Source organism: Orbicella franksi, chromosome 6 (genome assembly GCF_964199315.1).
Source record: "Orbicella franksi chromosome 6, jaOrbFran1.1, whole genome shotgun sequence".
NCBI lineage: Eukaryota > Metazoa > Cnidaria > Anthozoa > Scleractinia > Merulinidae > Orbicella > Orbicella franksi.
Window position 1 is genome coordinate 11,017,388 of NC_138150.1, and position 17,316 is coordinate 11,034,703.

Sequence of the window (17,316 nt, forward strand, 5' to 3'; positions counted from 1 at the left end):
TTAAGGCGGTGTTCCCTATTGACCTTACAACTTTTCTTGTAGTGCAAGTGCAACTTATTTGGGACCATTTAGCGTTAGGACGTTGATTGCTATTCGCTTTAGAAATGGAGAAACTTGAACATCTTACAACATAAGTTAGAAGTTGTTCTTTTATAATCCGTCAATACTGTAGTAAGGCACCAAAAATAAGCACGATACCAGGAAAAGCTTGCCCCTTGGGTCGGCAGACAACTTGAGAAATGAATTTGGCCATTTGACTAGATGGCCGCTTGGATGTTTCACAACCGAAATGATTTAGTCTTATTCACGGGAGACCAAGGGGCAATTAGTGTCTGGTTCTTGAATACAGTCGAACCTCCCGTAAGCGCTTTAGATTGTTCCAAACCACGCGTAGTTCAGGTTTGTTGCCGCTGTCTGCATTTCATTTCTTGTTAAATTGAAATGGCCAAAGAACAAGAGTGTTTATGAATCTCTAATGTTGTCTAAACGTTAGGAGAACTGAACATCAACTGTACTCAACTTATAAGGATTGAATGGCTAGCTTTACGTTTGACAGCCCTATTATATTAATGGTCATTTACACGTTAACTGTTAACTGTTCTTGAGTGAACAGTAAATCAGTTCTAATTTTCTGTAATTATAGACTGATAGAGTACAGTGTACGTGCATTTTTCTTTAAATTTTTAAATGTTTTACTGATTCATGTAAAAAATCAATTTCGAAAAAAAAAATCCGGTACATCCCAATGAGAAATTTCCGTCTTTTGTACTACCAAGGAATGCGATAATATTACACACCTTGTTATCCAATCCTCCGTAGGAAAAAAGATGGCGACCGGTACATTTACCCATAGTTCTTAGCGCACGAAAACCTTAACAACGTTCATAAAAACGTACAGAAACGTTATAAAATCTTCAAACCTAGGCTACTTAATGTCCTTGGAACAGGGACGAATACTGTAAAAGAAACTGGCTTTCTTTGTGCCTTATAGGCTGTGGTAGGCTCGCAGGGCGTTGTGGTAAAATGTACAGCTGCCATCTTTTTTCCTACGGTGGATCGCTGTCTATTTTCTATCATGATCAAGTGGTCGCTTACAAGAAAATTTGAAACTTTTAGCTCTACGGGTGGTCGCGGTCGCTTACGAGAGGTGGTCGCTTACAAGAGGTTCCAAACACAGTCAGATTTGACTGGGAAACGTTGGTATTTTGGAAAACAGGTCGCTGAGGAGAGGTGGTCGCAACCGGAGGTTCGACTGTGGTGCAATTGTTAATTATAGCCAACTTGGCTCTGCGCGCCTCGTTGGCTATCTACCATCTCATATCTATACGCGCGCACATGAAATAACTGTTAATTATATACCGGTGAAGCTCTTTGGAGCCAAAGTCTGACCCCTTGCCTACGCGGAACCGTTTACCTGGTCACGCTCTTTGGGCTCGTCACGCAATCGTGCGTGAATGACAATTTCGATCGCAGGTCAAGATGGCTGGATATTGGCCAAATTCTTTTTTTTTTTGCGTGTTTATGGACCGAGACGGAGTCGAGGTCCATAAGCTCGCCAAAAAAAGAGCGAGGCCAATATCGAGTCATCTTGACCGAACAAGCGTGGTCAATAAAGGATCTGTTATGTGGCTTGCGGGGAATTTTTCTTGCGGGACACAGCGGGTCGTCCCGAGCGGGCAAGATGGCGCCATCTTGCCAGCTCGCAGCGCAGGATTTAGTTCGTCTTGCCCACTCACTGAGCCAGCCATGAGATAACAGGTAGTAGAGCGTCGTTGGCTATATAATCATCACATATCCAGCAAACGCGAGTAGAATCATAATTTTAATGAAAAACGCCCCCTATCTTGAAAACTAAAATAAAAGAATAAAAAAACCGAAATTATTATAAATAAATAAATAAATAAATATACATTATAAGTCTTTTTTCAGCTTTTTTTAAAAATATATTTTAGCCCGGCGATTGAACTCGTGTATGTTGTCGCATAATCTAAGTGAGGTAGGCAAGGAATTAAAGACCTTTGAGATGCAGGCTTGTGCGTAGTGTTAAGTCTGATGTCGCTGTTAGAGCGGAGACTCCTTGCAGATACATACTGCTGTAATCTTAGGTGTCGAGGCCAGTGACTGTAATAGACTGAGTTAAACGCTGATTCGGCAATACAAAATGAAAGTCTCGTCTCTCGCTTACCATACTTGTAGAGCATCGCATAATGGCTCAGTTATCTAATGATCCAGTTTTTGTTAATGATCTCATTTCCAACAAGCGTGAGCGGAATAATTGTCCATTAAAAACGCACCCAAAATATAGACAACTGAAAAAATAATCAATAAAAAACGTGTTCAAAAATTACGGGTACGCTTACCATATTCGTAGAGCATGGTATAACTATAAATAATAATATTTAGTTCATACGACGGTGTTCTCGCTGATCGCATAAATTGTACGAGCCCTGGCCATTTTGACCGAGTCAGTTATATCCTGGTCCATGACATTGGCTTAGGATGAGGGCCCACGGGAACCGATCACTTTATACCCGAGGCTAGTAGCCGTACTTTAAACAAGAACATTTCACCTAAGAACATTTCATTTCAAGAACATTTCACCCAATCCACCACTTAAATTCTGCAGATAAGGGATCAGTTTGTTCGAATATTTTGCTATTCCCAACAGACGGTATTTGTGTACACCACAAAACATGCGGTCTGAATTTTTACACGTGACGACGCGAACTCACGTGTTTGAGACTTCGCGTGACATTATATTACGTGTGAATTTTCTCCCGCTGGCGCGCAGTGGAACACGCGAATTGAAGTTACGCGGCTGTGGATATTTTTAAAGCCGGATATCAGGTTTAAGTGTTGATTGTTTTCGTTACAAGTGACTTAATTTTGCAATGAACTTATTTTAACACTTGCACAGACTTCGCGTGACTCCAGGGCGACTGATGTAAATTGAGTTTTACTAAAATTTTGATGCGGCCGACAGATATTTAAATCCGTTGTTTTACTTGTAACATATTTGTCAATAAAAACAATCTGAAAACATGAATGAACAATTCGAGCAAAAATGTAAATTTTGAACCGGTGCACCCGCACGTAAAATGTCTCGTGTTCGTGTGTTATATAACGTTCAAAGTGTAGTCAGGCATTCAAAGTATGATGTTGAAATAAAGATGGCGGAAGATGAAACAGCACTTTCCAGCAATGATGAAGTCAAAAAAGCTTGCTTGCTTAGGAACCAGAATGAAAAGAGGAGGCGAGATAGGTTCAATAACTTAGTGAGTGAGTTATCGGTCGCCCTTCCTGTAACTGGGAAAAAACTGAGCAGAAACAACGTTCTTAAATACGCGATAGAACACTTCCGCCAGGCGAAGCAACTCGCAACGAACTCGGCAGAGTTGAACTCCAGGAAACTGTATGGAAGGTGGCAACCCGATTTTATCACGAGTGAAGAATTCCGTCAGACCATCTTCGATGGACTGAATGGTATTGTGATGGCTGTCAGTGAAACCAGCAAAATATTTTTTGTGTCGAGCAACGTGTTCTCCTGTCTCGGATACGACTGCGAGCAGCTGTTAAATAACAGCATTTTAGACCTGGTACACCCAGAAGACCAACGAATGATCTATTCACTGTTAACGTCTATCCGTAGAAGCAGTGCAGACAGCAGCCACAACCCTCCGCAATTGTTTACTTGCCGGTTTCGTTGTGGCCCGCAGAGTCACGGGTGTAACAACAGCTTCGAAGCTTTTCGCTGCGTGGGAAGGAGTTTCCGAGGAGTGGATCACACCGACGGAAACGACTGCTGTCTGGTGTTGTTTGGTCGAACAGCATTTCTTCCAACAGTGAATCATGCTATTGTGCTCTCTGATACGGAAACCGTCTCCAAATTTACCACTAGGCTGAATAAAATGTGGAGGTTCGAGTGTGTAGAGAGAAGTACCACATTGGTCCTGGGTTACTATCCATTTGAGTTACTGGGAGCTTGCTTCTATGAGTACTGCCATGACGAAGATTTGGCCAATCTTACAGAGTATCACAATATGCTCCCTTATTCGGGAGTAATAACAACCTGCTGTTATCGTCTGCTGACAAAAGGACAAGTTTGGATTTGGGTGCGTAGTCGTTGCCATGTTTCCTATAGTCAATTGAATTCAAAACCTGATTCTGTGATTTGTGTGACTTGGCCCATGAAAGGCACTGAGTTCAATATGTTAAATCAAGAGGAAGTTTTAGACAGGGATCGCAGACTGTTTTCCCAGATTCTTGAAAAGAATGGAGAAAAACAGCCCAGTTTAAGTTCTGGTGCTCAGAATGCAGTCTCGTCATCATCATCATTGTCATTATCAACCCAGGACACACAAAAAAATGCAGAACAGAGCCACATGACATCCTCAGTGAAAGTGATAACAGTGAATCCTGGAGTCCAGTCACACACAATGAATGATAACAATGACTTCCTTTCGACAACTCCTGACCAATGCTCCCAGGGCTTGGCTGGTTCGCAGTCTGTCTCAGCTATGTGGTCTTGTGATACTCATGTAGACAGCACTGCAATTTTGACGCAAAGCAATGGTCATTACATTTTGAATGGCTCAGTGGACCAACCAATGGAAAATGTGGATGTGAACAGTTTGTTGTTAGAGGACTATGTTGAAATGCCTGAATCTCTCTCACTTTCACAATGGGCGATACACTTACACCTAAGAGACCAATACAAAAGTCTTACTGAATCTATACGACAGCAATCAGAGCAGATCTCTGTTATTCAAAGGCAGCTTGCTATTCAGAAGGAATTATCTGAACTCAGTGATGAACTGGAGGTGCAAGAAAAACTAAAGAAACAAAATCTCCACAACACTGTTGAAGAGACCAGAGCTGTTATTCATCAAAAGATGAAAGAACTGCAAGATTGTACTGTTGCAGTATAGCATCAGCTACTACGAAAACATTTCCAGTCATAAACGACAGGCCAAGTCAACTGGCCAAGGTACACTGTATTTAATACATGAGATATGATTTCACTGCCACCACCACAATTTCTGTATTGTTTCCCTCCCAATCACTGGGAGGGAAACCGCTGCTGCTGCCTCTGCTATCAATACAGGTCTGGTGTTTCCCTCTATGATCACTGACACTGGCCACCACTACTGCCACCACCACAACCACAACAGTTTTATTGTTTCCCTCTTCTACTAACATGGGCCACTACCACTGCTACATTCATTTGTTCGTTCGTTCGTTCGTTCGTTCGTTCCTTCGTTCGTTCGTTCGTTCGTTCGTTCGTTCGTTCGTTCGTTCGTTCGTTCGTTCGTTCGTTCGTTCGTTCATTCATTCATTCGTTCTGTTTATTTGCATTTTTACTTAACTTACAGTATTTATAAATATTTTAATTTGAGGCAAGGTGACCTCTAGAAACCATCAGGCTTTTAGCTGAGGCCACCACTGCTATCACCACAGTTCTGTTGTTTCCCCCAATGATCACTGACACTGGCCACCACCACTGGGCACCACCACCACAACCGCAACAGTTTTGTTGTTTCCCTCTGCCACCACTAACACTGGCCACTACCACTGCCGCCACAGTCCAGTATCACCACAGTTCTGTTGTTTCCCTCCATAATCACTATCACTGGCCACCACCCCGTGGGGGGACTCCCATATAAAAAGGACAGGGGTGCTCATCATAAATTTTGAAAAGAACCCCTAAGAAGCACTGAGATCCTATTTTGTGGGCGTCGCTTGAATTTGTTCTCTTCCCTTGGAGGTACCAATCCTCACCTAACACATTTTATGTACCTCTTGTCATATTGTTTTGACTCAATACCCTAGAAGGTACCACAAAAGCTCCTGCTGTGGACCTTTTGAGGCTGAACACCCTATGGGTACCTAAACTGCATTTTTAACCCCTTAAAGGTATGACAAGCACCCTCATCATTTTTATATGGGCCACCACCACCACTACCACCATTAACACTGGCTACTACCAGTGCGGCCACCACTATCAGCACAATTCAGTTGTTTCTCTGCACCACCACCAACACTGGCCATCACTACCTTCACAATTCCATTGTTTCCCTCCATGACTACTGCAACCATCAGTATCATTACAGTTCTGTTATTTCGTTCCACTACCACTAATACCGGGGGCGGATCTAGGGGAAGGGTGCAGGGGGTGTGCACCCCCCTTCTGAAATGAAGCCTTCTTCTTCCTTTTTCTTTTAAAATTTGTTTACCTCACCAGTCAGTTATGCCATTCTTTAGTGGTGCCCCCCCTCCTAAGAAAATCCTGGATCCGCCCCTGAATACTGGCCACCACCACAGCTGTTGTTCCCCTTCACCACCACTTCCACAAAGAAGTTTGTAAGTACCTCTCTCTCTTGTCAACCTTGGGAGAGTATAGGACTTTCAGCTTGACTCTAAATTTGAGACCTAACAAAGGTTTTCACTCTTTTGGTTTTTAACCTGGTAACTCTACTACTTAGAATTCATATATAGCTCTACATGAGAGCTCTATTGCTGTTCAGTCTTAAGGGTCTAGCCATGCGTTCTAGCTCGTTCAGTAGCCAGGGATTTCATCATAATACTTTATATGGCTACCATAGAAGTCTAACAAGGACATGTGTTCCTAGCCAGACTTCCTCTGCATTTCCCTACTTTGGAGTGTTGCCAAGGGTGCATGAAAAGTGACCACTGAGCGATGGAGGACTCTGTGCTCCTTAAAATCAATAGATAATAATGCACACGTTTTTTGTGTATATTTGTTTCAAAATTTGGGATCAGATACTGGCTACTCTCTTTGTTTTAACTCAATTTAAAGCAGAGATATTGCTCAAGCATGATATGATTTCGACTGTTTTTGCAACTTTTTAACCTTCATCTTGTTTGGCAGCATTGCACATTTGTTGCAAATTACCACTTAATTTTTTTTTTTAAAAGAATTACATGGAGTCAATGTAAAAGCAGATAAACTAGTAAGCCCTTTGAATGACCATAACATAATGTTAAATGCATTATACAGATCTATTAAAATTATTTAAATATGTCATAAATGGTTACCATCAGCTTGTTAGCCAGGGATTTTATCATGATACTTTATATTTTTTAATATGTTGAGAATTTGCTGACATCTTTAGTGTGACTATTCCAACCAAGTGAAAATAAACCATGGATGTAAACAATGTGATTCCATCAAATTATTGTTCTAAGGAATGTACTCACTACAGAAACGAACATGTTGTGACATCCACTAGATCGTTTTAACACTCAAGCTCTGTTGATCAATCTGCATTGCTTGGGTGGCCTTGGTTGGAGTTTTCACACTATAAGTTTGCCATTTGAAAGGTTTTACAGGTTAACATAGTTCTTGTTTCAGTTATGACTGTAAAAGACTTACTGCTATTTCACATTATATGGAACATTTTCCAACAGTTAATTTATTGTAGTAGAATTAGCTTCCAAAATAATTAATATTGGCAGTTACCTGCAAATTGGAAACTGTGTATTGCTTATTTGACCACATTTCTTGTAATTCTAATAATTCAGGAACTGCAAGAATAGTGCAGAAATAAAAATATCTTAAGCTTACATGTATTTTAGCATTTTCATTTTCTATTAATGCCTTCTCACTGGTGAAAATCCTTACAGGAATCTTTTGGAGGATATAACATCATCTTTAAAGATCTTTCAAGGATTCTTGAAGGATCTTTGCAAGCTCTGGAAAGATTGTCAAATAAAAAGTATATTGTAAAGATCTTCAAAGGGCTTTGAAGCTTCTGGATCTTGCCAAACATTTGGAAGGATCTTGAAGGTCCTCGAGATCCTTAACTTGAATATCTCCACTAGACCATGAGAGAGATTTTGCAATATTGATCTGAGGTTGCACTTGGGCAGTGCAGTAATGAGAGTAACACAGGTAGTTTTTCCAATTTGTTGATTATCGCACCTGTCATCTTTAGAAAACAAACTTCAAACCACCCTGCTAAGATATTTTGGTCAAACCAGCTTTTACCTAGTTTAGATGCAGAGTGTGAATAGTATGAGCAACCAATTTTCAAGGTAAACTACTTTCAAATTTAACTAGTTGGTGAGAACGGGGTAAAAAGTCTGTATGCCACATCATCATAAATGAAACTAGGCAGGTCAAAAGGAGATGGCTATGTACAACTTTACAACGGTCTCCTACAGTGGAAATATTGCTTGGTATTTGTAATTGACTTGGCACATTATTCATACTCTATTGAGTAATAAAGGTAGTCACTATCAGGCCAATAACTCCTATTGAGTGACGATGGATAATTCTGCTTAGTTTCATTTGTGACAATGTGGTCTACAGACTTTTTACCCCATTCACACCAACAAGTTATTATTTCAGCTACTTTTTTCGGTCCAAACAACACTGCACTCATTTTCGTCTGAAAATCTCATTAATCCAACCACCCTATTAGGGGAACTAATGACCATCTTTTGAAGACCACAGTTGGTCCGTCTTACAACCAGTCAAAATGCCTGGTGAGAATACTGATGAAAAACAGACACAAACTGACAATCAATAACACAGCGAGTGTCGGAAAAATTGTTAGGGATTAGCGTGTTCGATTGATATGGCATTCAGCAAATTGCAGTGTTCAACAGGAACAGCATGGCAGCGTAACATTGACCCTACCCCATAAATATGACCACCCCAGCAACATGACCAAATTTCCATGGCCTAACAGTGGTGGTATTAACAAGGTCCCATTGCATTTTATTCATCCTTTGTATTGTATTTTTACTCACTTTATAGGCTTGCCATAACACTGGCACAAAGATATAGCCATACGACTCACTATATGGACCTTAGGCTAGTTAATGACAGTTTGCCACAATTGTGATGGCTGATTATTATTGGCATCTTTATCAAGATATTTGCATTGTGTGGATAGCAATGTTTCATGCTAGCTGCACATTCTGTTTGCAACTTTCTTTGCCGGTCTCTACAATCAACCCATATTCATGACCAGCAGAATGAAAAAGGCGAGTGTCTATACCACTTTATCAGTCTAAGCAAGTCTACTATATACCTGAATCTAGATGCTCTACAGAATAATATTGCATATTAGAAAACAGCCCTGAGAAAATACATGCACTGATTGGTTAAAAAACGTGTTTCTATAGCTCAATAGAAACAGAACTAGCATGGGCTGTTGACGTAATGATGGCGCAAGCAAAGAGAATTTACATTTTGATGATCAAAGTAAACAAGTTGTTTCCCTTTTTTTTTCGTCACAGTGTTTTCTAAAAGAAATAAAAAACATGTTCTCCGTGTTTCTATCGAGTTATAGAAACACTCGTGAAAGTTTGGGAGAACTCAAAAACAGCATTTCTCATTCTTCCAAACTCCCACTCGTGTTCCTATAACTCGATAGAAACACAGTACATGTTTTCTATTTCTTAAATAATATTGAAAATAATATTTGGTAAATGAATAAGTTACATACATACGTACATAAACTTAAATTAAGTGTTAAGAAGTATTTAGCTCTAAGCTAAGAGCTATTTGGGGACACTTATTAAAAGCTAACAATTGAACAATATTTATTAGTTGAGCTAATAAATAGGAAATTTGATTCAATTATATTCAAAGACAATTTAATATGCTTTCAACTGATTGTTATCTCACAGCAGAGAAAGTGGAAGATTTACTAAATATACAAATATAAAACATGATAAGGGCAGGGGACATATTATTAACGTATTTCCTGCTAAACATTCAGAGGGGATGGGGTAAGGCAAGTCAAGATTTGAAGTTACCGGTAGTACAGGGCATTTTTGACCAAACATGAATTGATCCATTTTAATAAATTAGTTTACTATGCCAAGATTGAAATACAACAAACCAGGGAATTTGATTGTGGGGCGTCTGACCTCAATGTCCAGTTCATGTTAAGCACGGAATAAGTAAATATTTGAATGGCCCCTAACGCCAAGTTTTCCCAGACTGATAAATTATCTCTTCATGAGCTTTGGAGGGTAAGTGGGGATAAGATGTTAAGAAGAAAATTAGACATCCCCTTGGGAAATGCACATTTGCAGAGGGAAGGGAAGCAGTTGGTTAAACAGGAATTGAACCAAGACAGTCACAAGAAAAAATTACCTGTGAGACAGCCCTTATTATCTTGAGGTAACTGACGATGAGGCTTCTGAGTCAACTGAAGATTCTCCTCCAAAAACTCCAAAATTCCTATCTAAATCTAAGAGTAATCTGCTCCACTCAATTAGCTTCTTAATTATTTTTAATTGTCTTTCTTGTTTACTAATTTGTTCAGCAATTTTCTTATACTCCTCCTGGAGTTTCAAATGTGTTTCAATTTGTGCACTGCTCAGTCCAGCTGGGATGGTTATATTTTCCAGCCACAGAAGGTGTTCATTTTGTGTGTCATTTGATTCCATTTCAACATCATCACCGCTTGTAATTTTGTTATCTTCCAGAGCATCTAGTAACTGATCTCCTGGGGTTCGCAGAAGCAGAGTAAAGAGTCTCGGGTTAAAAACGCCTTTTTCGTCATCTCTCTGGCTTACACCCGTGGGTCCACCTTGTAAGTCAGGGGCTTCCTCAAACGGGTCAGGGGGGGTTAATGCCCAGCTAGAAAGGGATACAGAGTCAGTTCCTCTCTTGGAAAGAACTTTAGTAAAGTGTTCTCTGTCGCGTTGGATCGTTTCAGTTTGGTTTAAACAAACTTCATCAAAACTTACAACTTTAGCCGTACAAGTAATTGATTCTGGCTTGGAGTTCCACTGATTGTAGGAAACGTAAGCAGAACTTCGTAACCAAACCCAGGACTGTCCTTTCGTGAGATGTCGATAGTAACAAGTGGTTACCTTACCAACACAAATTAAAAAGTTGTGGTACCGAGAAATATTAAAGACGTCTTCGGGGCCACAGTACTCGTAAACTGAAGTGCCCAAAATCTCAAAAGGCAGAAATCCAATAATAGAAGGCGCTCTATGATCGATGTAAATATATTTCCAATCCATGGTTAGGCGATAAGAAAATTCTTTGTCAGTACTGTCTGAGCTCGTTATTAACCTATTCGGTTGCGGGTGCGTGACATTTCCCACCAGAACAAAGCAGTTCAGGGTTTTCTCGCCAATTGATGGCCGAACAACGGCAGCATTACAGCGGATCATTTGGTAGGAATTTCGTGAAAAAAAACGTCCACACTTCATGCGAAATGGGAAAGTGCTACTGTTGGAGGAAACACCGGTTTTATCGCTTTTTGGGACAATAACGGCCAACTGTGACCAGACTCTCAAAGCTTCGTCTTCACTCAGGTGGCTGAACAAGCTCGTGCCAACTAGTTCATTGCAAAGATAGCCCAAGATTGACAAAACACTGTGTGAGGCATATAATATGGTGCCGTCATTTTCAATCACAATTATAAATGAATCTAGTGCATCTGTTAAAATCAAGTTAAATTCAGGATCTGTCGTGAACGAAGGCTGCCAGTTCAACGCACCGCCGGTTCTACCGGCTCTTGGGACAGACTTCAGTTGTTGTGACTGATGATTTCGTAAATAGCTTATAGCAAGTTCTAGCACAGCTGTTTTCTCCAACTTCCGACCTTCTTCAGGTGAAACAATCCCCGCTAGCTCCTGCACGAGTATATTGAAGCGGTCTCTTCTCCGTTTCTCGCTCAAATTTCGATTGGAGCGTCTTGTTTCGTTCGGCTCAGATCTTCCAGCTCTCTGCGAGCCTTGCTCTTCGCCGTCTCTCCAGTTCATGTTCCTGTGGAAGGAGACTATTTCCGGTCACATTCAACATTTTCAGTGAGACCTATTTGAATTGCTTCATGTACTTTTATGCACGATGCACCTGAATGCATCCACGATTCAAACACATGAACACGTTGGTTTAGACGGGCCGCTGGGCTTATGGGTAGTCGTGCGAAAAACGTGACTTTTGGTTCACTGACCGGTTTTCTCGGCGGATCTCAGAAAGTTCTCGCCGTTTTCGTTTATGTGTAAAAAAATCAGCATTGAAAAAGCCATAGCAAAGTGCAAGTAAATTCTTTACTTCTAAGGAGGCCTAGCTAGTATTGTTGTGAAGAGCTCCCCTAATTTTAATTATCTGCATTTCGCGAGGGAACACGTGAGTAACCTAACACATTCTAAGTATGCTGTCACGTTGGAGGGAGGTTTACAACTTGTCAATATCAGCAGGAAAAATTTGTAAAAGAACAAAAGATAATTATTGTTACGAATACAACGTAATTAGACACGTGCCTGTCTATTTCAAGAACCACGTTTTGCGGTCGCGAAAGATGATACATACCAGTCGGTAAAGGTCGGAATCAATATTAAAATGCAAAGTGATGTGTTTCGCAATTATAGCAGCAGCCAAGTGAAGGCAGTTAAAAATATATATGTATCTACAAAAAAAAAAGAAAAGAAAAGAAAAAAACAAAAACAAAAACAAAAAACAGGACAAGATATAAACGGCATTAAATGAACTAAACAAGGGACAAAAGTCGGACTGAAACAAACAAAAAATTAACTGCTGCGAAAACGTGCCAAACATTTGTATTTGTTATAAAACCATAACAAAATTAGAAGATTACGTCAGAGAGGCTAGAGGTCGTTAACATAGATTATTAGCTGCTGCGAGATTCATGATCAAATGGTAATTGCAAGGTGCAATGAACACCAAGCCTACACATATTACCAGAAGTTCTCAAAGGGAAATTAAGTGCTGCCTCCGGTAGAAAGCTGTGAGTCAAGCGCTGTGAGCTCTGCCAGCTGCTAGTGAACGAAAGACCTTTTTCGGCATTCTGGCCGCGCGCCCAAGGGGTAAATTCCTCAGGAAGGTAATCCATCTATAGTTTTTTTTAATCCTTCTCGGTCAACTCTCAAGCTATCTTTAGCCGCAAGTTGCCCAATTCTTCCGCGAATACACTTCTTTTCTTATATAAGAATATTGTTGTTTTTTTTTTTTCCGGACGAGGCTGAATATTTTTTATTTAAATTCTCCAGGAAGATAATCCATCTAAAGTATTTTAATCCCAGTGATCCGGGGTTCCAAGGAAGGATTGATAAATGCCACGACCATTGCCACGATCATTTTGTGTTTACAACAGGTGTTTTAGTTCCCAATCTTCCCGTGAGTTTCACATAATTGATTCCCGTGATACTCACAGGAAGATTGGGAACTAACACACCTGTCGTAAACATAAAATGGCCGTGACACCGTGACATTTATTAATTCTTCCTTGGATCCCAGGATCACCGTTTACTGTTCATACATGTATGTGTGCCGAGAGTTGTTCAAAAGAGTACTTCTACAAACCTTTCAAGAGGAGTCTACGTGATTAATCGGCTTCGAGGAAAACAATCGTCAGTAATACAAAGAACATCGAAGTATGTGACCACCACGCTCGGCACAGATGAGGAACGTATAAATGTACCTTGTATACAAACCTACAGCTGGAAGGAAAAGCTGGCAGTTTGAATGCTACCTAGGTTTCAAGGATCGCTACAAAGGACCAAAAGTTTAATCTTGAAGCCAGTTAAGAGATGTGAATTTATTTGAGCACTTTACGAAGGCCAGTATGTTAGTTACTCAATGGAATATTTTCAAAATTTCCTGAACTTTAAGCGGTCGTTAATTTTTTAACCTTGTGGGCAGACAAATTTTATTATTGTTTTAAATTAAGGGACATTTATACTGTCTATTCATGTAGTTCAGCAGTTTCAAACATGTGCCACATATTTTGAAACGTGCCTTCAAAGTATGGCCATTTTCGTGTTTGGTTCAAAAGTCGAGTTAACGGGGGGAAAATCTTCTTTTAACCGTTGAAAGAACAAGATTGAATTATAATTGCAACATGGCTAAACAAACTGCTATGATATATCTATAGTTGGAAAAAAGAATTGGGACTTTTGAGCGAATATTAATCTTTTTTTAGAGGGCCTTCAATATGTGCTATTTTTCCAGTTTCGGCAGGCACGCAACTTGTGTCGAGCGGACCAAACTTCAATTAATCCTAGAAAAATTCATTTAGAATTTTTAATCAAATAAAAACTCATTTTAGTGATTGACTAGGTAAGGGCTTTAAAATCCCAGCTTATGAGAAAAATCCAATTTTCGAAGTAAAATCAGTGGTCGGTTTTTACAGAGACAGCCTTTTAAATTTTTCGGGAACTGAAGTTATGAAGTCTATGAAATAGTCACACTCAGGAAACTTTCGGCTGAGTACTTTAGTTTGAAAACAATGACTGAAACATTTCTTCAAGCAGGCTAGGGGTAATTCGACATACACGCGATATGCAATCAAAGTAGTTGCAAACCGTGAATAAAGCCGAGTGAAAAGAGTCGTTACTGGAAATATGAATGTAACCCTTGCCCCAGTCCTAAAATCAGAGTGTGTGAAGATAGCGACTAGGTCTTTCCACAAATATCTGGGTATTTTGGGGAATATTTAGAAGTTGTCCGAGATATTTTAAAAAAATATTTAGACATTTAGAAAAATGTATAGCATAATTAAAGAAACAATACTGAGTTCTATACCAGAAACAATCGAGTTAAGCAATTTCCGACTTGAAAAATGTATTGCATGCATATCACTGAAAGCGCTAAAACAGCAGTTATTTTCGGAAATGGCGGATACGCGGATACTGGTAACAACAACACGCCTGGATCGTCCTCCCCGACTCCTACTACTGCAAGAAAATTTTGAAACTTGTGCCCTAAGGGTTTCAAAATCGGTGTATTTTTAAAACAATGATAAGATATATTTAGAGGGTTTTTCGAGATATTAAGAAACGTTTGAATTTAGACTTTTTTTTAGAAATTCCAGACGGATATTTAGGCTATTTTACGTTATATTTGTGGAAAGGCCGAGAATACCAGAACGGCAGCTAGCTGTCCGCGCACGTTTTTCCTACCGTGGGGAAAAGTAAGCAGTACTCACGTGTGATCCCGCATGTATCTTCCATCTACCTTTAGAAAACAGCCCTAAGAAAATACGCGCGCTGATTGGTTAAAAATCGTACTTCTATTTGACAATTAGATTGTTCACCCTCGATTTCTATCACGCATGACAATCGAGAGCGAATGATCTAATTGTTTTAGTATAAATATACTAGTTGTTCAAGACTTTATCTAAATCACTCCTCACAGACACCTCGAAAAAGCAAACAATCTGCCATCATTTTGATAACAACCGCACACTGCTAGGCCTCTCACTATCTACAACAGAATAGATAGCTCGTGGCCAATCAGAAAACGCCATCTGTGATAGAACCCTAGTAGATTTATACTAAAACTCGATATAAACACGTACGGTGCATGTTTTCTATTTCTTAAACAAGAGTCTGTGAGCCTTTCAGTGGTAAACGACTTTCTGGGCCGTAGTACTAAATATGAAAAATAATAATAATAGTAATAATAATAATAATAATAATTATTATTATTATCATTATTATTATTATTATTATTATTATTAGAAGCCTCCTACAAAACAACCACGATAGGGCTCGATACATACCTAAAGAACACTGATGATGCCCTAATCGAACTAGTGCAAGAACATGATGGCAGAAAGAAATTGTACTCTATACAAAGGCAAGCAGAACAATTCAAACAAGAACTAGACCTAACAATACCAGATAAACAAGCAGAAGAAACAACCACCAAATATGCAAAGAGAACCAAACAAATGGCACGAAATAAGACCCAAGAAAAATTAACAAAGCAGTGGGAGAACAAAGCCCTACATGGAAGATACCCAAAGAGAATAAAGGAGGCAGATGTTGACCACCACAAAACCAACCAGTGGCTCAAAAGCAGTGGACTGAAGGCAGAAACGGAAGGATTCATAATCGCAGCCCAAGACCAAAGCCTAGCTACCAGATCATACCACGCCAGCATTATCAAAGACGGTACTAGCCCCCTATGCAGGATGTGTAACAAATACGACGAAACAATTGACCATATCGTGTCTGGGTGTCCTGAACTTGCGAAAACAGAATATACCCACAGACACGATAAAGCAGCCACGTATATACATTGGAAAGTCTGTCACAACTATAATATAAAGACATCAGAAAAGTGGTATGACCATGAGCCGCAAACAGTTACAGAAAACGAGGATGTCACGATATTATGGGACATGCCAATACACACAGACAGGAAAATAACAGCCAACAGACCCGATATAGTGATTAAAGACCACAAAACGAAAACCTGTAAATTTATTGACATGGCAGTACCATCAGACACAAACACATCCGTGAAAGTCAGTGAAAAACTATCCAAATATAAGGACTTGGAAATCGAAACAAGCCGAATGTGGGGCATGAGAACGGAAACGATACCAGTTATCATTGGAGCACTTGGAGCTATCAAAAAGGGACTAGAAACTTATCTTGGAAGAATTCCCGGCCAATTAAGCATCAGTGAACTACAAAAGATAACCTTGCTAGGTACAGCACACATTTTGAGGAGGGTGCTATCAAGCTAAAAACTGGCTATCCCCTAGTGCCCCAGGACCATGGTTTGGTCTCGGCCCTAAGGACTCTAAGCAAACATTACGTGAGGACGATAATAATAATAATAATAATAATAATAATAATAATAATAATAATAATAAATATAAAGAAATGTCAATGGAGCAGTTCTCAACCAGTCGTTAAACCAAAACCAAAGTGATCACTCAGCCAATCGTAAAGGACGCAGACAATTCAGTGAACCAATCAAAACTCGAAGCAGATACTTGTAAACTGTACAAAGCGCGGGGAAACTTGTGCGAGCGAGTCCAGTGAGTCACGGTTGGTTTTAGTTTTACTTTTATTGGATGGTAAATTAAGAGGCGCGAGTTTTTGAAGCCAGTCCTTTAGCGCAGTAATAAAAACCAAGGCAAACACTTACTTTCGACTCTAGCTAAACAACCGATGTCACTAATACAGCTTGATCGTTAAGCTCAGTTTTCAGCCGTGGGTGTTTCGGTGCGCAAACGGTCTTCACGTCTGTGATTCCTCGCGTCTCCGAAGTCATGGCTGACGCTCATGAAATTTGATTCGACCCTCTCGAGAATGCGTTTCACGTGTTAAAAATGGGAAAAAAAGACAAAACATATTAAGTTTATTTAGTCTCCAGGACAAAAACATTTATAAAGAGTCTTGTCTTCTACAAAGAAGGCTCAGCCCATGAGAAGGAAACTATGTTGGTCAGTGAACAAGAGACGATAGAGTGAAACAAAGCAAAATCTTAAAGTGCGAAAACTGAACACTGGAATACCTGCTACAGACCGGAACCAGCACGTAACCTTCTGAAAAAACATA

The 17,316-nt window shown here is 39.8% G+C and overlaps 3 protein-coding genes across 3 annotated transcripts; 2 read left to right on the plus strand and 1 right to left on the minus strand.

Annotated features, from left to right (window-relative positions):
- Positions 1–59: 59 nt before the first annotated feature.
- Positions 60–5,905, plus strand: LOC145489395 (neuronal PAS domain-containing protein 2-like). The gene has a single exon (XM_081468361.1). The coding sequence runs from the start codon at positions 3,099–3,101 to the stop codon at positions 4,926–4,928; it is 1,830 nt and encodes a 609-aa protein (XP_081324487.1). The 5' UTR covers positions 60–3,098; the 3' UTR covers positions 4,929–5,905.
- Positions 5,906–6,216: 311 nt separating this feature from the next.
- LOC145488971 (circadian locomoter output cycles protein kaput-like) lies at positions 6,217–12,520 on the minus strand. The gene has a single exon (XM_081467836.1). It carries the CDS (start codon positions 11,758–11,760, stop codon positions 10,150–10,152), a length of 1,611 nt encoding a protein of 536 aa, XP_081323962.1. The 5' UTR covers positions 11,761–12,520; the 3' UTR covers positions 6,217–10,149.
- A 136-nt stretch (positions 12,521–12,656) lies between these two features.
- On the plus strand, positions 12,657–16,508 carry LOC145488973 (uncharacterized). Its single transcript, XM_081467839.1, has 2 exons — positions 12,657–12,842; positions 15,481–16,508. The coding sequence occupies exon 2, from the start codon at positions 15,693–15,695 to the stop codon at positions 16,494–16,496; it is 804 nt and encodes a 267-aa protein (XP_081323965.1). The 5' UTR covers positions 12,657–12,842; positions 15,481–15,692; the 3' UTR covers positions 16,497–16,508.
- The last annotated feature ends 808 nt before the right edge of the window (positions 16,509–17,316 follow it).

What these genes read in the sequence shown, in the direction of transcription:
- LOC145488973 (XM_081467839.1), top strand. Translation starts at nt 15,693, where the DNA reads ATGGCACGAAATAAGACCCAAGAAAAATTAACAAAGCAGTGGGAGAAC.
- LOC145488971 (XM_081467836.1), bottom strand. Translation starts at nt 11,760, where the DNA reads ATGAACTGGAGAGACGGCGAAGAGCAAGGCTCGCAGAGAGCTGGAAGA.
- LOC145489395 (XM_081468361.1), top strand. Translation starts at nt 3,099, where the DNA reads ATGTCTCGTGTTCGTGTGTTATATAACGTTCAAAGTGTAGTCAGGCAT.